This window comes from Miniopterus schreibersii (assembly GCF_964146895.1).
Source record: "Miniopterus schreibersii genome assembly, chromosome: 9".
In the NCBI taxonomy this organism is placed as follows: domain Eukaryota; kingdom Metazoa; phylum Chordata; class Mammalia; order Chiroptera; family Miniopteridae; genus Miniopterus; species Miniopterus schreibersii.
The window spans coordinates 46,899,154-46,922,719 of record NC_138118.1 but is presented as its reverse complement, the minus strand read 5'-3'; the positions used below and the strand labels follow the sequence as shown (position 1 = coordinate 46,922,719).

General features: G+C 35.9%; 1 protein-coding gene across 1 annotated transcript in view; it reads right to left on the bottom strand.

Moving 5' to 3' along the window:
• RSBN1L (round spermatid basic protein 1 like) overlaps nt 1-23,566 on the bottom strand; it is a 74,272-nt gene that overhangs the window by 37,684 nt on the left and 13,022 nt on the right. Inside the window, exon 2 of the mRNA XM_081147179.1 lies at nt 1,057-1,173. Within this exon, the coding sequence (XP_081003305.1) occupies nt 1,057-1,173 (117 nt within the window). The remainder of the gene's footprint in view (nt 1-1,056; nt 1,174-23,566) is intronic.

Here is a 23,566-nt window from a genome sequence, read left to right as displayed (position 1 = left end):
CTGGCAAAAGAGAACAAAAGGACCATGAGCATTAACTAAGTCGTCGTCAGCTTAACCTCTGACATGTTTCTTCAAGGTCAACATAATTTTACAGACAATTCTTGTAAGTAGAAAATACAGCTTAAATAAAGTGCCATCAAAGTACATATGTAAACATGACAAAGAATGAAATGAAAATACAGAATCTAATACTGTTTAACTGAAATAATATAAATTAACCAGTTATTTTGTTGCACATGCAATGCTATGGCCTTTTCTCCTTTATGTAGATATAAAGGCCTATTAACACATAAATTCAATATAAAATTAAAGTCAACATGTTTTGCTCTGCAAATTGTCAACTTGATAGGGCAGCTAATGAATTTATTAGCTGTCTAGCAACCAAATGCCACTAATTCTTCTTACCTTGCTGAGTGAATTTAAGACTGTCTTACTTCTAGTCTACCACAAATTCTCTGAATAGTTCAGATTTAGTGATACCATTTGTATTATTACCCAACGACCCACCCCATGTATAAACAGCAACTAAAAACAACTGTAAAGATAGAGAAAAAATAGGAAACAAGAGAATATTTTTAAGCATGTAAGAAACATACAGTAAAACAGTACAGCTTCTAAATTAGCTCAGAGTAAATTGTTCCCTCCAAATCCCAGACTATGATATGATTACTGTCAAATATTTGTAAGATCACTTCCCCCACCATCCCTATCAAGCTAAAAATAGCTTTAGCCTTTTATTTTAGATTATCTAAGTATGAATGAAGACTAGTAATGCAAACACAAAATTAGATAACCTATTTTTAAATAATTTAAGGAGCCTAACAGTTTAATGAAGTTTAATCCTTTACTACTTTTTAATGAATCACTAAATAAATATACTAAAGATGTATTACTATACAGATTCAAACTCCCCACTATTACACTTAATTTAATTTTCATATTCTGACCATTGTTTATTCCTAGAAAAATTCAGCACCAAATAACATTCTTATTTTATTCGCTAAGTCAATAAGTATACTGAACAATATAATACAACTAAAATCACTATAAACTTACTTTTCAGCAACATTTTTACTTCTCCATTTTCTTTCTTGATCTCATTCATTATTTTATGCTTCTTTTTCTCTCTCTCTTTTTCCTTCTCTCTCTCTTTAATTTTGTCTTTGAGTTTATCTAAAAGACAAAAAAGGAAATGTTTTCAACTATTTTACAATTTTATTTTTCCAATGAACTATAGTGCAATTTCTAAAATTTCCTTTCATATACTGAACATGGAATACATAATAAATGTCATAAACTACCAAAATTTATTATTATACTTTCATTCCTAGAATTATTTTTCACTTACTTTATGTCAACCACAGTATTAGACTAACTTCAAATCACTTAAAATAATTAATTGGCTAACTTTAATTGACACAGTAAACTACAGTGGAAAAAGTACTAACTTTGAAGTTGGGCATACCTAGTTTGGTAACTTAACAATGGAAAAATTACTCAATCTCAGTTTCCTAATCTGTAAAATGGTAGTTGATATCTTTCTCATTCGTTACTATAAAGACTAAGTGGAGAAAGATATAAAATGACTACCCAAAACCTGTTATATACTACTAGATGTTAGTTCCCTTAACCTTGCACCTTTTAAAAAGGGTATGACTGATCTGGCTAGTCAGTGATATTATGATATTAAGATAAAGGGTTTAAGAACTCTAGGAATTATTGTCTGCAATCTAATAATTCAAACTTTGAAAGTTTATAAAAGTATTTGATGTCCTATTAATTCTTGTTTGTTCAAGCACCTATGTACCCAGCAAAAGACAAGAAGTAGGGGAGAATTTAAAAATAGTGACACTGACCAGCCAGAGTGGCTCAGCGGTTGAGCATCAACCTATGATCCAAGAGATCACAGTTCGATTCCCAGCCAGGGTACATGCCCGGATAGTGGGCTCAATCCCCGGTAGGGGGCATGCAGGAAGCAGCCAATCAATGACTCTCATCATTGATGTTTCTCTCTCCCTCCCTCTCTCTCCCTCTCTCCCTTCCCCTTGCTGAAATCTATAAAGATATGTTTAAAAAAGAATTTTTAATAAAACGAAAATAAATAAAAATAGTGATATAGTCCTTGCCCTCAAAAAGCATACAATTGATTACAAAGCCACAATGGAAGCACACAAAAACCATAAAATATCTTTGATGTAACAGAAATTATAGTTATATGCATACTGCATAATTTCTTTTTTTTAAAAAATATATCTTTATTGATTTCAGAGAGAAGAAGGGAGAGGGAGAGACAGAGATAGAAACATCGATGATGAGAGTCAATGATCGGCTGCCTCCTGCACACCCCCGGGTATATGCCCTGACTGGAATCAAACCATGATCTCCTGGATCCTAGGTTTATGCTCAACCGCTGAGCCACGCTGCATAATTTCTTAAATCCCTCCTTACTTTCCTTTCTACCCTCATTCAGGCCCTAATCATTTAACGATCAAATTATCGTTTAGATCAGCACTGTCCAATAGAAATACAATGTGTAAAACATATGTAAATTTAAAATTTTACATAGATGAAACTTTAATAGTGTTTTAACTAATATATCTAAAACATTTCAAAACAAAACCAATGCTAAAAAATTAATACTGTAATTTTTACATTCCTTTTTCATAGTAAGATTTCAAAATTCAGTGTATATTTTACACTTAGAGCACATCTCAATTCAAAGTAGTTCCATGTTAAGTGTTCAATAACCACATAACTCAGGTCTAGACTACTTCAATAGGTCATTCTCAAAAAATTAAATCCATGTATTTAATAAGCATCTTAAAAGGTACATCCATTAATATCAAAAAAATCAAATAAGATATTTTCACTTATCAAACTGACAATATACTTTTTTTAAAGTGATAATACTGAAAGCAGATGAGAGGACAGGGATTCACTGACTTAACAAATATGCACTGCTGAATATAAGAAAAGGGTTAGGGTACAGAGGTGAACATCTATTCACATATAACTTATAGCATAAATTACGGTGTTGTCACATTTCAGATTAGTTTGCTACTCTTTTTGATTTTTAAAGTCCTTAAAATCCTGTTATACACCCATATACTGTTACTCCAAATGACTGGAGCATAGACACATATGTAAGTTACTATTTTCTAAATAACTACACATTTAAAAAAACAAACTCTTAATATATCATTTAAAATCACAAATGAAGTCACCTGAAATGTCTCAGCATCTCGTTTTCCAGTTATCTATATTAATCATATTATCCTAAAGTGTTATTTCAGAAACTATTAAACTTTTTTAACTTTACTAAAGTATAATACACATACAGAAAGAAAGTGAGTATACACCTCAATTTTTACAGAAAATGAACAAGCACCTCAAAACCCCTCTGTGCTCCCTTCTAGTCTTTTTTTTTTCTTAAATCCTCATCCAAGGATATGTTTTTCATAGATTCTAGAGAACGAGAAGAGAAAAGGAGAGGGAGAGAGGGAAATATCGATGTGAGAGAGAAACATTGATCGGTTGCCTCACGAACTCACCCCAGCCAAGGAGCGAACCCGCAATCCCCTGGTGCATCGCTCAATGCTCAACCAACTGAGCTCAACCAACTTCTAGTTTTTATGCTGCACCCTGAAGGGTAACGACATTCCTGACTTCTAACCACATAGATTAAAAACAACTATAGAATTTTACTGGTATATGTAAAGTATATGATATACTATAAATCTACTATAATAGCAAAATACAAATATTTTACAGGATAAAATTACATTAGCTTCTCAGGAAATAAAACTATAAAATGGTATATCCAACACATGGTTCTTACAGACTTTATTTGTAAGTATATTTATTTGTAGACTTTATTTTTTAGAGCAGTCTTAGGCTCATATAAAATTTGAACAGAAGGTACAGAGATTTCCCACATATACCTTCTGCCCTTACACATCCCCATTTTAAAAAATATGTATAATTAATACACACATTCACAAAACAGAGTGAAAGATAATATAGGGAGTCCCAAAACATGTATACACACTTTAACAGCTGATGACTACCTTAATTTCCACTCCTTTTCAGGTTTAACTGATTTGAAATAATGGGTGAAGAAAATTTATCCTAAAGTGCCACTAAGACTTTTTTTTATGGGGATACATAAAAGATAAAGTTTACAGTACAAAACCAGCAACCACTGACGAACTGAGGGCACACAAATACCAAACGAAATGATTCTTGATGTTTTCTATTCTATTGCTTCCCATTATCAGCAGTGCCTGGACCAGAATGGTCATCAGTTTAAAAACAGGAATTGACAAAAAAAATTATTCATCTCTGTAGATTCTTTTAAATTTTGAAAATAAACTGTATGTTAGTAAACACTAACTTTATAATCATTCAAAGTGTGTATACCCTTTTTGGGATACCCTATAGTTCAAATTATTAAAAGCCATTATTTTTCAGTGACAAAGGTTTCTAAGTAGCTGTAATTGAATAACTGGTTTTATAACACAGGAAAAAGGCTCTTGGAATATGCCTTCAAGTTCAAATAAAGTTAAACAGTTCAAATTAAAGATAAGTTGAAGGCGTGTAGTCATTATATCAAAAACATTCAACAGAGGTTCTGGTGAAGATGGTAGTACAGGTAAATGCAGTACTCAGAACCTCTAATAACCACATCAAAATTACAACTAAATTAAAGAATAACCATCATTCATAACGCCTGAAATCTCACTGAACAGAAGTCCTATAACTAAGGACATTAAAAAGAAGATACATCGAGACTGGTAGGAGGAGCAGAGAAAGAGAACAGACTAGTGCCACACCCACGTGTGGTGGTCAAAAATCAGGAGATCCCACCCAGAAGAGCAAGGCTTTCTGACCCCACATCAGAACCCCCCTGCCAAGATTGCCAGTGCCGGGAAGAGAAGACCCCATAACTTCTGGCTGTGAAAACCAGCAAGGATTATGGCTGAGTGAGACCAAGGCTCCTGGAGTCCCAGGCTTTTCTCTTAAAGGGCCTGAGCACAGACTTAATTGAACTCACTTGTGAGTTCTAGCTCTGAGTTCCAGCACTAGGGCAGCAATTCGAAAAGCACCAGGGACATATGGGGAGGAACTAAATTGTCTGGCTTCTGGGTGAGGGCTAGAGGGGCAGCTTCCTCCAGACAGAAGTGCTGGCAGAGGCACTGTTCCTTTGCTGAGCCCTCCCCCAATAGAGCAGGCAGGAGGGAGCCATATCTGAATCTCCATCAATCTGGCTAACACTGTTAGCCTGCCCTGGTGAGACTCTGCCCCACCCAACTTGCAAGACCACATAAGCCATTTCCAGTGGCCCTCCCTCCCTCCTTCCTTCCTTTACTTACTTACTTATTTATTATTTTTTACTTTTACTTTTTTAAATATATCTTTATTGAGTTCAGAGAGAGGAAGGGAGAGGGACAGCGAGAGATAGAAACATCAGTGATGAGAGAGTCACCAATTGGCTGCTTCCTACACGCCCTCAACTGGGGATCAAGCCCGCAACCAGGGCATATGCCCTGACTGGGAATCAAACCACGACCTCCTGGATCATAGGTCAATGCTCAACCACTGAACCACGCCCAGCCGGGCTCCAGTGGCTTTTCAATACAAATGGCCTATCTTGGCTCATGCTTCTTTCCTAAAATCTCTCAAATAAGCAGCATCTGTCTTCTGCATATCCCATACCTCTTACTAAGTGGCCCCAGGCCTGGCACTAGCGACAGCCAACCTCAGTTTACAACTTGGCCTCTTCCGGGGAACCTCTAAGCCCAGCCTAGCAAGTAGTAGCCATCTGCAGATCAGCTCATCTCAAGTACCCCGGGGCAGGGGGAGGTGCAAGGGGCTGACCTTGCACCTCCCAGGAGGCCCCAGAGCCAGTGTACCCAATGGACAGCTTCAGACCACGCTGGACTACAACCCAAGAAGCTACATGAGTGAGACTTTCAAGGGGTAATCTCGGTAAACACCAAAGCCTCACTGAAGCAAGTCCTGCTCCATGGGGTTGGCCTCTGAACAGCAGCTGCTCTACTATAGTCACAGTTGGTCCTTGCAACTGATGGGCCTGAAGGTCAATCCCTCCCAGTGACATGCCAACAACAATCAGGGCTCAACTACAACAGCATAGTGCAGACAGCCCACACACACCAGGTGCACCTGGAGCACCTAGCTCAGGAAACCAGGGAGACTGCGCCACTGGGCTCTACTGGACACCTAATAAATAAGCCACTCTACCAATTCCAGGAAATGTGGCAGCTCTACCTAATACACAGAAACAAACAGAGGGAAGCAGCCAAAATGAAGAGACAAAGAAGCAGGTCTCAAACGGAAGAACAGAAGAAATCTCCAGAAAAAGTACTAAATAAAACAGAGTAAGCAAACTACCAGATACAAACTTCAAAACAATGGGTATAAGAATTATAAAAAGTTAACGAAACAAAAAAAAACAATGGGTATAAGGATGCTCAAGGGACTTATGAGAACTTCAATGGCATAATAAATAGACATGGAAACCATAACAAAGATCCAGTCAGAAATGAAGGATACACTAACTGAAATGAATAAATTAAAGGAAATAAACAGTACAATAGATAAAGCAGAGAATCAAATCAGTGATTTGGAATGTAAGGAACAGTACAGTAGATAAAGCAGAGAATCAAATCAGTGATTTGGAATGTAAGGAAGCAGGGGAAAAAAATCAGAACAGCAAAAAGAAAAAAAAAAAGAGAATACTATAGGAAAACTTCAAGCATACCAATGTTTGCATCATGGGTTTGCTGGAAGAGGGAGAGAGAGCAAGAAACTGAAAACCTACTTGGAAAGAATAATTACTGAAAACTTCCCTAACCTGGTGACGGAAATAACCATATATACAAGTCCAGGAAGTGCAGAGTGTCCCAAAGAAGATGAACCAAAAAGACCCACACCAACACACATCAAAATTAAAATGCCAAAGATGAAAGAGAATCTTGAAAGCAGCAAAGAGAAAAGAAATTAGTTACCTACAAGAGAACTCACATAAGGAACTGGCACAAAATATTCAAAGTGATGAAAGCAAGGACTTATAGCCAAAATTACTCAGGAAAGTTATCATTTAGAATCAAAAGACAGATAAAGAGCTTCCCAGACAAGAAAATGCTAACTGAGTTAGTTCATTATCATGAAACCAGTATTACAAGAAATGTTAAAAGCTCTTTTTCAAGAAAAAGAACCACTAAGTCCCACAAAACACGTACTACCATAAGGCCACCCCATGAAGTGTGGGAGGCATAGCAGTCTGAGCTAATACATAGAAACAAATGCAAATGGACAGCAAAAACAGGGAGACAAAGAAATAACCCCCAAATGAAAGAAAAGGAGGAATCTCCAGAAGAGGAACTAAATAAAATGGAGGCAAGCAATCTGTCAAATAAAGAATTCAAAGTAATGGTTATAAGGGTGCTCAAACAACTTAGAACTACAAGCAACGTAATTAAAAATGTATGGAACTTAATGAAAACTACACCAGATTGGAAAAAGAGGTAGAAACCATGAATAAGAATCAATCAAAAATGATGAATGACATAGCTGAAATAAAAATACCCTGGAAGGAATCAACAGTAGACTAGAAGAGGCTGAGGACTGAATCAGAGAATTAGAAGAAAAGGTAGGAAAAAAACACCCATTCAGAGCAGCAACTGGGAAAAAAATTAAAAAGCAAGAGGAGAGTTTAAGAGGTCTTTGGGACAACATGAAATGTAACATCTACAACATAGGGGCACCAGAAGAATCTGAGAAAGGACTAGAGAAACTATTTGAAGAAAAAAATGACAGAAAATTTCCTTAACCTGGTGAAGGAAAAAGTAACTCAAGTTACTAATCAAGATGAACCCAAAGAGACCCACACCTAGACACATCATAATTAAAGTGGCAAATGTTAAAGACAAAGAAAGAATCTTAAAGACAGAGACAAAAAGTTACCTACAGGGGAGGTTCCCATTAGACGGTGAGCTCATTTCTCAACAGAAACTCTTCAGGCCAGAAGGGAGTGGTATGAAGTATACAAAATAATGAAAAGCAAGGGACTGAATCCAAGGCTACTCTATCCAGAAAGGCTATCATTCAAAATTGGTGAAATAAAGAGCTTCACAGATCAAAAAACGCTAAAAGAGTTTATTACCACCAAATCAGCATTGCAAGAAATGCTAAAGGGACTGTTGTAAGAAGAAACAACAGAGGGTAAGAGAAAGGAACACAAGCATAAAGGATAAAAATGGCAAGGAATAAGTACCTATCAATAATAACCTTAAATGTTCCAATCAAAAGACACAGGGTAGCTGAATGGATAAGAAAACATGACCCATATATATGCTGTCTACAAGACACCCGCCTCAGAATAAAAAACTCACACAGGATGAGAGTGAAGGGATAGAAAAAAAATTTCCATGCAAATAGAAACAAAAAAAACTGGGGTAGCAATACTCATATCAGACAAAATAGACTTAAAAATGAAGGCCATAACAAAAGATAATGAAGGCCACTTCACAATACTAAAGGGATCAATAAAACAAGAGGATATAACCCTGGAAAACATATATACACCTGATAGAGGAGCACCCAAATATATAAAAAAACTTCTGGAGGACTTTAAGGGAGAAATTGACAGCAATACAGTCATAGTAGGGAACTTTAACACCTCACAGACATCACTGAATAGAACTTCTAGACAAAAAATTAACAGGAAAACAGCACCCCTAAAAGACACACTAGATCAAATGGATTTCACTGACATTTACAGAACATTTCACCCAAAAGCTGCAGAATATACATTCTTCTCAAGTGCACACAGGGCATTCTCAAAGATAAACCACATATTAGGACACAAACTAAGTCTCCATTAATTCAAGAGGACTGAAATCATATCAGACATCTTCTCGGATCACAATGGCATGAAACTAGAAATCAACCACAATAAAAAAATTCAAGCCCGGCCGGGTGTGGCTCAGCGGTTGAGCGTCGACCTAGGATCCAGGCGATCAGGGTTCGATTCCCAGTCAGGGCACATGCCCGGGTTGCGGGCTTGATCAATGATTCTCTCATCATTGATGTTTCTATCTCTCTCTCTCTCCCTCTCCTTTCCTTTCTCTGAAATCAATAAAGATGTATTTATAAAAAAAAAAAAAAAATTAAAAAAAAACTCAAACACATGGAGGCTAAAAGCAGATTATTAAACAATGAATGAATTACCAATGAAATCAAGGAAGAAATCAAAAGCTTCCTGGAAACAAATGAAAATGAATACAAAACAACCCAAAATCTATGGGACACAGCAAAAGCAGTCCTGAGAAGGTCTACAGGCCTACCTCAAGAAACAAGAAAAATTTCTAGCAAACTATCTAACCCTACAACTTAAAGACTTAGAAAGAGAACAAGAAAAGCCCAGAGTGAGAAGAAGGAAGGAAATAATAAAGATCAGAGTGGAAATAAATTACACAGAGACTAAAAAAAAATATAAAATGTCAGTGAAAACAAGAGCTGGTTCTTTGAAAAGATAAACAAGATTGATGAACCTTTCACCAGGCTCATCAAGAAACAAAGGGAGAGGACCCAAATAAATAAAATCAGAAATGAGCCCAATCAGGCGTGGCTCAGTAGCTGAGCGTCGACCTAGGATCCAGGAGATTGGAGTTCGATTCCCAGTCAGGGCACATGCCTGGGTTGTGGGCTCGATCCCCAGAAGGCGGAGTGTAGGAGGCAGCCAATCAATGACTCTCTCATCATTGACGTTTCTATCAGTCTCTCCCTCTCCTTTCCTCTCTCTAAAATTAATAAAGATATATTAAAAAAGAAAAAAAAGAAAGGGAAGAACAAACAACTGACACCAATAAAATACAAAGGATTTTAAGAAAATACTATGAACATGTATATGCCAACAAACTGGACAACTTGGGCAAAATGGACTAATTCCTAGAAACATACAATATTCCAAAATTCAATTAGGGAAAAACAGAAAACCTGAATAGGCCAATCACAACTAATGAAATTAAAAAAGTAATTAAAAAAACTCCCAGTAAATAAAATTCTTGGACCAGATGGATTCACATGTGAGTTTTACCAAACATTCAAAAAAGAACTAGCACCTATCCTCCTCAAACTATTACAAAAAATGCAAGAGGAGGGAAGACTTCCAAGCTATTTTTAGAAGGCCAGCATTAGCATAATTCCAAAACCAGATGAAGACACTACGAAGAAAGAAAATTACACTACAAAGAAAATTACAGACCAATATCCCTGATGAACACAGATGGTAAAATCCTCAACAAAATATTAGCAAATCAGATCCAGCAATACATTAAAAAGATCACACACCATGATCAGGTGCAATTTATTCCAACAATACAAGGCTGGTACAATATTCCCAACTCATCAAATGTGATAAATCACATTAACAAAATGAAGTATAAAAATCACATAATCATATCAATAGATGCAGAAAAGGCATTTGACAAAAATCTAGCACCCATTTTTGATAAAAACTCTCAGCAAAGTGGGAATAGAGGGAATATCCTTCAACATAATAAAGGCCATATATGACAAACCTATAGTCAACATCATACTCAACGGGAAAATACTAAAAGCCTTTCCTTAAGAACAGGAACAAGACAGGGTTGTCTATTTTCACCACTCTTAACATAGTACTGAAGTCTTAGACCACAGAGAACAGACAAGAATAAAAAAAAAAAAGGCATCCAAATCGAAAAGGAGGAAGTAAAAATGTCATTATTTGCAGATGACGTGATATTGTACATAGAAAACCCTAAAGACCCCACCAAAAAACTACTAGATTTAAAAAGTGAATTCAGCAAAGTAGCAGGATACAAAATTAACAACCAGAAATCAATGGCATTTTTATACACCAATAATAAACTCTCAGAAAGAGGAACTATGAAAACAATCCCATTTACCATTGCAACAACAAAAAATAAGATACCTAGGAATAAACTTAACCAAGGAGGTAAAAGACCCGTACTCGGAAAACTATAGGACACCAAAAAAAGAAATAGAGGAAGATACAAAGAAGTGGAAGAATATACCATGTTCACAGATTGGAAGAATTAATGTCACTAAAAAGTCCATCACCTGGCTGGGCATGGCTCAGCAGTTGAGCATCGAGACCTAGGATCCAGGAGATCGCAGTTCGATTCCCGGTCAGGGCACATGCTCAGGTTTTGGGCTTGATCCTCAGTCAGGGGCATGCAGGAGGTAGCCGATCAATGACTCTCTCATCACTGATGTTTCTATTTCTATCTCTCTCTCTCCCTCTCCCTTCCTTTCTCTGAAATAAAGTTTTGTTTTTTTTTAAATGTCCATAATACCCAAAGCAATCTATAGATTCAATGCAATCCCTATTAAAATATCATTGGCATATTTCACAGATCTAAAACAAATACTCCAAAGATTTATATGGAACCAAGAAAGGCCCAGAATAACCACAGCAATCTTGAGAAAGAGGAACAAAGTTGGAGGGATCACAATACTGGATATATAACTATACTATAAAGACACTGTAATCAAAACAGCCTGGTACTGACACAAGAACAGGCATATAGACCTATGGAACATAACAGAGACCCCAGAAATCAAATGTTGCCAAGATGGCCAATTAATATTTGACATAGGTGGTAAGAGTATACAGTAGAGTAAAGATAGTCCCTTCAATAAACAGTGTTGGGAAAAGTGTACAGGTACATACAAAAGAATGAAACTAGACCACCAACTTACATCATTCACAAGAATAAACTCAAAATGGATAAAAAACTTAAATGTAAATCTTGAAACTACAAAAATATTAGAAGAAAACATAGGCAATAAAATCTCAGACATATCATGGAGCAGTATTTTCACCAATACGTCATTGCCTAGGGCAAGGGAAGCAAAGGAAAAAATTAACAAATGGGACTACATCAAACTAAAAGCTTCTGCAGAGCAAAAGAATCCATCAACAAAATGAAAAGGGATCCCACTGTATGGGAGAACACATTTGCCAATGATACATCTGATAAGGGGCTAATTTCCAAAATATAAAAAGTACTCATACATCTCAACAACAGGAAGACAAACAACCCAATTACAAAATGGGTAGAGGACCTGAATAGACACTTTTCCAAAGAGGACATACAAATGCCAAGAGACATATAAAATGCTCAACATTACTAATTATCAGAGAGATGCAAATTAAAACGACAGTGAGGTACCAACCCCACACTTGCCAGAATGGCTACCATTAATAAATCAACAAACAACAAGTGCTGGCAAGGATGTGGAGAAAAAAGAACTCTAGTACATATACTGTTTGTGGGAATACACACTGGTACAACCACTATGAAAAACAGTGTGGAGCTTCCTCAAAAAATTAAAAATAAAACTGCCATTTGACCAAGCGATCCCACTTTTAGGAATATATCCTAAGAATCCCAAAAAAACAGTCAGAAAGAATATACGCATTTCTATGTTCATAGCACAGTATTTAAAATAGCTAAGGACTGGAAAGAGCCCAAGTCCCCATCAGCAGTTAAGTGGATAAAAAAGCTGTGGGGCATCTACACAATGGAATACTATGCAGCTGTAAAAAAGGATCTTATCCTTTGCAACAGCATGGATAGAAGTGGAGATTATTTTGCTAAGAAAAATAAGCCAGTCAGAGAAAGACAAGTATCACATGATCTCACTCACTTATATGTGGAATCTCATGAACAAAATAAGACGACAAACAAAATAGGTCCAGAGGCATGGATGCATAGAACATACTGATAGATCTCAGAGTGAAGTGGGGCTGGGGCAGGAAGAGATTAAACAAAGAATTTATATGTATATATACATAGCCCATGGACACAGACAATAGTGCAGTGAAGGGCTGGCATGAGGCGGGGGCTGTGTTGCTGGGGGGCAAAGGAGGACATCTGTAATACTGTCAACAATATAAAATAAATTAAAAAATAAAGAGTTGGATTTCACAGTCCTCCCACCCTCATCCCAAACAGTCTGGTAATCCTTTAAATCTCACAACTTAATGCACACATTGAATTTTCATTTTCTGGAGAAAATAAACAGGCTTCAAGACTCAGGTACCCCAGGCAAGGTAAAAGATGGAGCTGAAAATGAGCTGGTTGTTCTTTCCTAATATGTTTAAACTAAACTGAATCAGGATAACTTTTGGAGATTAAAAATACAATGGCAAAGTCAAAATTCTTAACTAAAAGTTTGGAAAATAAATTTGAGATAATCTTCCAAAATAAAGAGCAAGAAGATAAAGTGGTGGAAAATAGCAGAAAATAAGATGACCTAAAGGAGCTACTCAGAAGATCCAATATCAAATTAACTGAAATTTCAGAAAAAAGAACAGAATTTTATAGGGGGAAAAAATATTTTTTAAGAAAAAATAAATTTTCGTTAAAAAGATCATTCTCAAAATGAAGACTCCATCAAGGGATGAGTACAAAGAGTGGAATTCACCACCATAACCCCCCTTCCCACACACAGGCCAGGCACACCCGCATGAAATTCAGTACACTGAGGATATAAAAAAAGACCTTAAAGGCCTCCAGATTGTGGCGGAGAGGTGGGGGAAGGGACATCATATATAAAAGATCAGCTAACAGTGTGCAAATGGACTCTTCAATGTTAACAACAGATGTTAGAAAGCAATACAGCCAAACCTTCAAAATTCTGAATGAAAATAATTTTTAACCCAGAATTCTAGAATCTGCCAAGCTAACAAGTATGACGAAAGACATTTTCAGACAAGAAAAGTTTAAAATTTTTACCACACACAAATCATTTCTTAGGAAATTACCTGAGGTCGTGTTCAAATTGAGTAAACAAAGAAGGAAGAAGACAGGAAAACCAAGAAACGAGACGCAGCACAGGAGAATACACAAAAAATATAAGTATGAAAGCTGTGCAGCTGGCTCAGAAAGTAACAGTTCAGATCGAAGTACAAGAATAAAGCACTGAGAAACAAGATCTCCAGGAACAAAAGGGAATTGCCACATTAACTCTTATCACAGAACACAGAGAATAGGGCACAAAATGAAGCAATAGGGTGTGTGTGTGGGGGGGGGTGCATATAAGCGGATAAAAAATTTATATATCATTTATATATATATAAATGAAAAGGAGAGGCAATTTTTAACTCCATGAAAACCAAGAAGGCCATACAGAAAAGGATCTCTGATCTGCACTGAACAGAATTTGCAAAGTCATAAGCAACTGATTATTGCTTTAACTAAGGTTTATGAAATTACTGAGAGAGAAAAGAAGCTAGGTTATCAAAGTGCTAAATTCTTTATATGTCTAAAACTGATCAATCCAAAAAAAGGTAATATGAGCATTTTATTCAGAAATTTGGAATTAAAGGAAGATGAGAACTAAGAGTTACTAAAGAAAATTAAAAGAGCTTAAGGTTCTCATTATAAACCTTTTAGCATTGTTTATTAAAAATTAAATTTCATATTAAAAATTTACAAAGTCGTGGTCTTCATCCCAAAAACTCATAACTGCAGTCTAATCACAAGAAAAAAAAAAAATCAGACAAATCCCAACTGAGGGGCGTTTTACAAACTACCTGACTAGTACTCCTCAAACTGTCAAAGTTACTAAAAACAAAAAACATGTGAGAAACTGCCACAGCCAAGAAAAGCCTAAAAAGAAATGACTAAATGTAACATGGTATCCTGAAGGGGATCCTTGAACTGAAAAAAGGACTTTAGGTAAAAACTAAGGCAATCTGGCCCTGGCAGGTGTGGCTCCTTACAGCATCAGCCCACACACACCGAGGGGTCTCGGGCTTTATTCCCAGTCAAGGGCACATACTTGGGTTTCGGGTTCACTCCTCACCCCCGAAGGGCAACCAGTCTTGATGTGTCTCTTTCTAATCCATGTTTCTCTCTCTCTCCCTCTCCCTCTCTCTCTCTCTCTTGATGTGTCTCTTTCTAATCCATGTTTCTCTCTCTCTCTCCCTCCCCTCCCCACCACCTCCTTCCCTTCCACTCTCTCTGAAAAGCAATGGAAAAAATATCCTCAGGTGAAGATTAACCAAACCACTAAGGAAATCTGAATAAAGTATGGATTTTGAGCTAATGATAATATATATTAATGTTGGTTCATTAATTGTGACAAATGTACTATACAAATGTAAGATTTTAATAATATGAGAAAGTGAGTATAGAATTTTGGGGGGAACTCCACTATCTTTGCAACTTTTCTGTAAATCTAATACTATTCTAAAATGAAAAGCTCACTAAAATTGTTATTTATATAAATTTATAAAGACAAAATGTAGTTAATGAAAAGAAATACACAGACTCACACAGGTAAGTATGTATGTGTGTGTATAAGTTTAACACTATGTAATAGAGCTCCAAGGCACACTGCTAAGTAAAAACAGCAAGTTACTGAAAAATGCATATAGAATAATTAGATTTTTAAAAATAAGTTATATATGCCCTAGCCAGTATAGCTCAGTTGGTTGGGCCTCGTCCCGTGCACCAAAAGTTGCAGGTTCGATTCCCAGTCAGGGCACATGCCCAAGTTGTAGGTTCATTCCCAGTGGAGAGCGTGTACAGGCAGCAGCAGATCTCACATAGATGTTTCTCTCTCTCTCTCTCTCCCTCTCCCTTCCTCTCTCTGTAAAAATCAATTCAAAATCTTAAAAAAAAAAATTTCTTTAAAAAAAAAAGCAATATAATCTTTTCTGTGTATGTGTACATATGTATACATGTAAATGCACAGAAAAAGGTCTGAAAGGACAAACACAAACACCTAACAGAGTTTATTCATGAGGAAGGAACAAAGAAAACTCTTGGTTTTTATTTCATGTACTTCTAAAATATCTGAAATTTCTACAACAGAAAGGGATTCATATTCATGTATTACCTGTGTAATTAAGTTGTTAGCTTAAATCTCCTTTTTGAAAGAATACTTGACAATTATATTCAGACAAATATTTTTTTTTTAAAAAGACTTAGAATCACTTAAGGTATATTTGAAGAAAAGAGATAAAAAACACTTCAAAATATCACAATGAGTTAATATATAACCTAATACACACACATGCACGAAAGTAATCTTGCTTTTTCCAAAATGCTCCCTTCATTAAAACTGTTCAAGTGCATTTCTACCTCATCTTACATACATTATCTCAAGATTATGTTATAGTTAAAAAGAGAACAAAAGAAAAGAAAATATAAAATTATATACATATGAGGTGGGCAAAACTAGGTTTACACCTCATATAGAAAATAATACAATAATTAATAAATAGTAATACAAGATAAACTTGCGTATTACAACTGTAAACCTACTTTTGCCCACCCCTGTACTCTGAATATTGTAGACGTACATACATTATTAGTTAGATTTAATAGCTTTTAAGGAAAAGACAGAAATCCCATAATATAGTATGACTCACTAAACCACAGACTTTTGTATAAAGACGGATCTTCATATAGCTTCATTAGATTTCATTTCTTAATAGAAGTGTCATAAAAATCCACCCTGGCAGTTCTTAAGAAATGTTGGTAGAATTTCATGCTAGAGCTTTCAGCCACAATACATTCTTGTAGGACAAACCTCAAAGAGGCTTCATGCTATTACAGTTTTGCCTGCTTTGGATATGTCATATTTCACACTAATAACGCATTCCATGAAATAAGTTGGTTTGAGTAACAACACCCATCTCCTACCTACCCCAACCAGGAATATATATGTTTGGAAAGAGATGTGAAAACAGGAAGGACACAGGAGAAAAAGAGAATACAGAATTTAAGTGGAGAGGCAGAAGGTAAAGTACCATTATGAAAAAATGGCAAGAATGTTAAATGGAAACTAATAGATGAAGGATACAGGAAAAAGAAGAGAATGGACTGCACATACAGTGAATGGGGAAAGAAAAGACTCTGTCCTAACAAAACTAAACAAAACTACTAAATCCAATGCCTTCTCAGCCCTTGTTTCTTGGTCCTCACTGCAACAGATATTATTGACCTCTTCCTCAAAACATCTCCCGTTCTTTAAGTCTCAGTGAAACTCTACTATCCTATCTGACTACTCAATAACTCATGATCCTATCATCTAAAGCTGTGCGTTCCCCCAGGATCTATCCTAGGCATGCTTCTCTCTTCTTTCTCTATATACTTCTTCTAAAAATGCACTCCTATGGCTTAAACTATAACATTTAGCAAATAAATCCCCAAACTAATCTCCCCACCCTCACTGCCAAGCTCCATAAGAAACATTTAACACCCAAATTATGTTTCTCATATAAGTAAGGTTCACTCAAGCTCTCCTTCTAATTCCCTATTTATGTTAATGGCACAACATCCTCCAACAACCAACTTCAAAAAATTCTCAAAATCCTTTATACCTTCTTCTTCAGTTTCCCCCTAACACACATTAAATAACTTGTTCAGTTTATTTTTTTCCATTCAAATATGTTCATCTGTCTTCCTTTCTCTTTCCACAGCCACAATCAGTTTCTTTCCTCTCCACCAATTCACTAAGCATAGAGTGATCAATAAATATTCCTTGAAAGTATAGCTTCTTCATGTCACTCTCTTCTGCTTTAAACAAACGAACAAAGGTTATCAAAAATTTTTTTTAAATCCCACAGTATGTCATTCAAGAATCTTCATAATCAAGAATCACATCTTTTATCATTTTTTCCACTACTCAAACACATGTGTATGTATATACATAGAAGTCCGTATTATTTGATTCAGTATTACTCAAAAGTCTTACTACAATAGTTTTGCTAATAACATTTAGCTAGAATGCCTTCACTCATCCCAACTCTGCCTAACTAAATCCCACACATCCTGTAAAAGCTAGCTGAAATTCAGCTTCTTTCATTAAGCACTCCTTGATTCCTACAACTAGAAATGATCATGGCCTTTCTCCCTCTCTTATAATTTAAATTCTGATTCTTTGTATAGCTGCTCTATTTGCTTTAGTGATTATAAACTCTTGCAGTTATCATATCTTACTCATCTTTGTTATCTTCTATAGAACCTAGAATAGTGTCTTGTACATAACTGATGCTCAATAAGAATGAAGTTTCCAAGGGGCAAAAGAAGAAAAGGGTTAAAAGTAAATAGAAACAAATTACTAGTGCTAAACATCTCAAGGGCAGCAATCACAGAAGACCAAAAAAGCAATATACACAAAAAAAGCAATACACAGGAAAAGAAACAAACAAGGTAAGTATCAATACAGTATCTCTTACGTTGCAGCTACCTCTCCAATTAAATTACAAATTCTCTCAAGACACAAAATATAAACATTTTGTCTTTGCATGCATGCCCCATCCCCCCCAAAAATGCCAAGCACACAGCAGGCAGTAAATAAATGTTTGCTGAATCCACATAAAAAACAAGCAGAGGACAAATGAGAGAAATCATGTAAATATGTATAAAAGACTCTAGAAATAAACAGAATATTGTGAGGCACAAGAAGAAAATAATACATTAAATAGTGCTGGAGGGGCAGTTGCCAGAAAAGTTTCCACAGAATTAGTTTTCATAGATGCAACTTAGAGATCTCATTTTAAAGAGGGGGAAAAAATTCCCTGAGCATTTAAAAATTTTTCCCAGGGACAGAGATTGAGTAAATGGTAGAACTAGGACAACTCCTAACACGTCTCTTACTAATTTCTAGTTAAAAACTCTCATACCATGCTTTAGAAAAGAAAATCAATAAATATAATGACAATTATTTGGTCCACAAATGTTTTACGGAATTTGGCTACTAACAGTTTCTGACATATAACCTGCACATATAAACATTACTTCTAGCTATTCTGCACCAAGTCTTCCCCAGCAGATATAGTTCTATAATAGGGGAAGGGATAATGCAGAAGTGGGCTCCAGAGACCAGGAAGGAAAAGAAGAAAATCCTTCCTTCCTAAATAAGAAATAGCTGAGATCTAACAAACATGAGGCAGATGGTATTTAAAACACCTGACTCCTCCTCTAGAGTTGTTTGCCCATCCATATTGAGGAAAACTGCTAAAAGGGTGAATGGTCCTTATGAAGATAACTGTAAAAATAGACACATGTTAAGAACCCTGAGATCCAAAATTTTGACTTGTGCAGATCTAGTCAACTAAGAACATAAGGACTTGTGAATTACTGTACTGAGAGAGTTGTGGAGCTTCTGCTGCTTATACTTATAACATAGGGGGGTTGTACTTCAGTTACTTATAAAATCAGGGGCTTATACTAACTGATCGCTGAAGACCTCTTTTTTTTTTTGTAGTATTGCTTGATTCTATGTTTCTATATTTTTAATAAAGGGGGAAATTTAGTACAATGACTTAAATAGTAACAACTTCCCATGTTTTGTACAGTAATGCAAAAACTGTTTCTGCCTGAAGATATTATGAGGAAGTTCAAATTGTACAATATAGTACTTACCTCTCTTATGTTTCAGGAATAGACAGGTTGCTTTAGCTAACATATTCAAGCCCCCTCCCCTTCCAAAGGAACAGAACGTTGAAAATAAGACAGTTTAGGATAGCTGGGGATTAAGAAACCCTAGGTATACTATAATACAGTGGAAATAGTTGAGACTTTGTAGTTAGACATGTTTAAGTTCAAATTCCACCTTTACCACTAACTGAGCAACTGACAGAAAACAACTTACTTAACTGCATTGTGCCTCAGTATTCTTATCTGTAAAAATAATAGCACTTATCTTTTATATTTTTATGAGGATTAAAGACAACATACGCATTATTTCCAACACTATGACCAGTATATAATAGGCACTTGACAAATATAACTATTATTATTAAATACAAATAGAAGAATTCTATTAGGAAAGCATCTAGTAACATGCATAGAGTGGCAAAATAGTATAGCAATAGTAGTCACAAGAACACAGAAAGAAGAGTAATAGGAAAACAAAAAATAAATGCATATACACCTACATGAAAGCCAAGCCAGGAACAATATGAAAAAGTGGTTTGGGCTCCCTCTCCTGCCATAATGAAAATTTTCGGGTAAGAAATTCCTCACTGACCTACCAAGGAAAGATTTGCCTCCAAAACAGAGGTACAATTACTTCTTCTCCTCTCAGTATATTGTAAAACCAAGACATAAAGTAGAGAGACATTATAGTTGGTATCTAGGTTACAGAATTAAATCTCTCTAGTCACCAAGTCTTATACTATAGCTATCAGATAAAATGTGACTCACATATAACCTGGGGCATTCTAGACCTCAAAATCAACATCATACAATAATATAATTTAATTATACTCTAAATTAGACTCTATTATAATGAAAACTGTAAATCGTATAGTTCTTTCTGGTTAATAAAAACATATGTGGGAACCACTGCTCTTGTTTTATTTTATTTTTAATATGCTGTTACTGATTTTTAGAGAGAGAGGAAAGGAGAGGAACAGAGAGATAGAAACATCAATGATGAGAGAGAAACATCATCAATCAGCTGCCTCCTGCACGCCCCCTACTGGGGATTGAACCCACAACCCCAGCATGTCCCCTGACCAGGAATGAAACTGTGACCTCTTGGTTCCTAGGTTGATGCTCAACCACTGAGACACACCAGCCAGGCTCTGCTCTTGTTTTATACTCCCAATTATATTTTTCCATACAACCAATACTAAAGTTATAAATTTTAAAAAGTTATATATTTAGTTAATATTACCAAATAACTCTGCTATGGGTGCTTTATCTATTTTAGTTCCATTTAAAATGTGCTCTAAACAAAATTTTACAAAACAAATATATCTATTAAGGCCTAGAGCCCTAATATGTGTATAGGGAGGAACTGGTTCAGACTTCCAAAGCTATGTTATAAAAATCCTTGCTTCCACCAGGTCTCTTGGAATCCTAAGCTGCCACGTAAGAAATCCAGCTATCCTGACAACGAGATCATATGGAATGGCTCTGAAATGACATGAAGAGGGGCTCAGCTCAGCACCTGACAAGGCAACAGGCACATGAGTATGAGTAAAGTCATCTTGGACCTACCAGACAACACCAGTCACCAACTGAACACCACTGAGCAATCCCATATGAAGCCGAAACACCTAGCCAATCCTGCAGGAATTCCTGATCTATAAAAATCGTCAGATATAAAAGGGTTGTTGTTTTAAGCCACCATGTTTAAGGTCAGTTTGTACATATACAAGGTAAGTTATGTATGTACAAGACATTCACTGACTTCACAGAAATGTTAAAATAGAATTTGTCTTATAAAACATGCTGATATTTTAAAATCTAAGAGTGAAGGGCTGGAATAAAGATGCTTAGCAATATATAATGTCAGAGCTAGAAAGAGAATCAAACATCTCAAAATTATTTCCTCCCTTAGCTTCTGTGACATTACACAGCTCAGTTTTCCTATCTAGTCCCCATGAATGTTACACTTATATAATCTCTCTACCTAGAACTCCTTTTTCTTTATTGAAATCCTACCACATTGTCCTTCAAAGTTTTTCTCCAACATCCCCTCCTCCCTCCTGCATTCCTTTCTCCTTTCTTAATATCTGCTTGCCCCTACCACCACTACTACCACCAGTACTTTCCATTTGTCTTATGGTATTTAACTTACTGCATTAAATGTTATAATTACTTCTTGTAGTATCCTGCTAGAATGTTTAAACTACTTGAAGGCAAGGACTGTAATGACGATTTTGTCATTTTTGTTAACACCTACCATAGCATCTAAGTACTACAAATGTTTGTCAAGTTGAATAGTTATACTCTGCTAATAGAGACCTCAGATTTCAAAGACAATCACAATGCTTGAAGTACCACAAAGAAATCACTTCTGAATATTACAAAGTATCTTACTATAATTTAATCTGTTCCTGATTAAAAACCATTGATAACCTTTCACTATTATAAAATTATATACCCAATTACTAAGTATATGTAGAAAAACAAAAACTTTCTTATATACCAGAAATAATCTGCTAAAAAAAAAAAACAAAATAAAACAAAGTACCAGAAGAAAACTCAACCTATATTACATATCAATAAATTTTATGGAGATATAAAACGATAAGAAAAGCTAAAGAGATACATGTAGTTTTCTGTAATGATTACAATCTGCCCCTAATTTAATCAATAAATTTAATAAAAGTTCCCTACGGGATTGTGGAGAGTGGGTAACTTTACAAAACAATCCTGAAGTTAATCAAAAAGAAAAAGTAAGAGTAAGGGAACCTTGATCCAAACCTCACATACAAAAATTCTCAAGATGCACATAGACCTAAATGTAAAATCTAAAACTATAAAGTACCTAAAAGAAAACATAAGAGAAAACCTATGTGTGACCTTGGGTTAGACAAAGCTCTCTTAGTTAAGACACAAAAAGCACAGACTATAAAAGAAATGATAAACTTCATCAAAATTAATTTTTCTACTGTGAAAAATTGTGAAGGACAATATTAAGAGAATGAAAAGCAACAGAATGGGAGACTGGATACCTGATAAAGAACTTGTACATAGAATATGTAAAAAAACTTGCACAATTTAATAACAGAAACACACCCAATAACAGACAATTTGAATACACACTTCACCAAAGAGATAGGGATGGAAAATAAACACATGAAAAGATGCTCAACATAATAACTAGTTATTAGGGAACTGCAAATTAAAACCACAATGAGCCCTAGGTTTTGTTCAGTGGTTAGAATGTCAGCCTGCGGACTGAAGTGTGCCAGGTTCCATTCCAGCCAAGGGCACATACCTTGGTTGCAAGCTCAATCCCCAGCCCAGGTCGGGGTTTGTGTGGGAGGCAATCAATATACCTTTCTCACATTGAACCCTCTCTCTCTCTCTCTCTCTCTCTCTCTCTCTCAGAAGCAATGGAGCCCGGCCGGGCGTGGCTCAGCGGTTTAGTGTCGACCTAGGATCCAGGCGATTGGGGTTCGATTCCCAGTCAGGGCACATGCCCAGGTTGCGGGCTCGATCCCCAGTCAGGGCACATGCCCGGGTTGCGGGCTCGATCCCCAGTCAGGGGCGTGCAGGAGGAAGCCGATCAGTGACACTCTCATCATTGATGTTTCTATCTCTCTCTCCCTCTCCTTTCCTCTCTCTGAAATCAATAAAGATATACTAAAAAAAAGAAACAATGAAGAAAAAAAATCCTCGGGCAAGGATTAATAAAATAAATAAAACCACAATGAAATACTACTATATATCCACTATGGTGGCTAAAATGTAGTAAACTGCCAATATCAAGGGCTGGTGAGAATTAAAAGTGATACAGCCACTTTAGAAAAGAGGTATTTACTCAAAAGAAAGGAAAACATATATCCATTCCAAGATTTGTATATGAAAGTTTGTAGCAGGCTTACTCATAATCATCAAAAACCAGAAACAATCCAAATGTCCAACAACTAGCAAATGGGAAAACAAATTGTGGTATCTCCATACAATGAACTACCTCTCAGAAATAAAAGGGAATGAACTAAATGATGCAACAATACTGATGAATCTCAAAAGCAATAGGCTAGCCTAGCCCG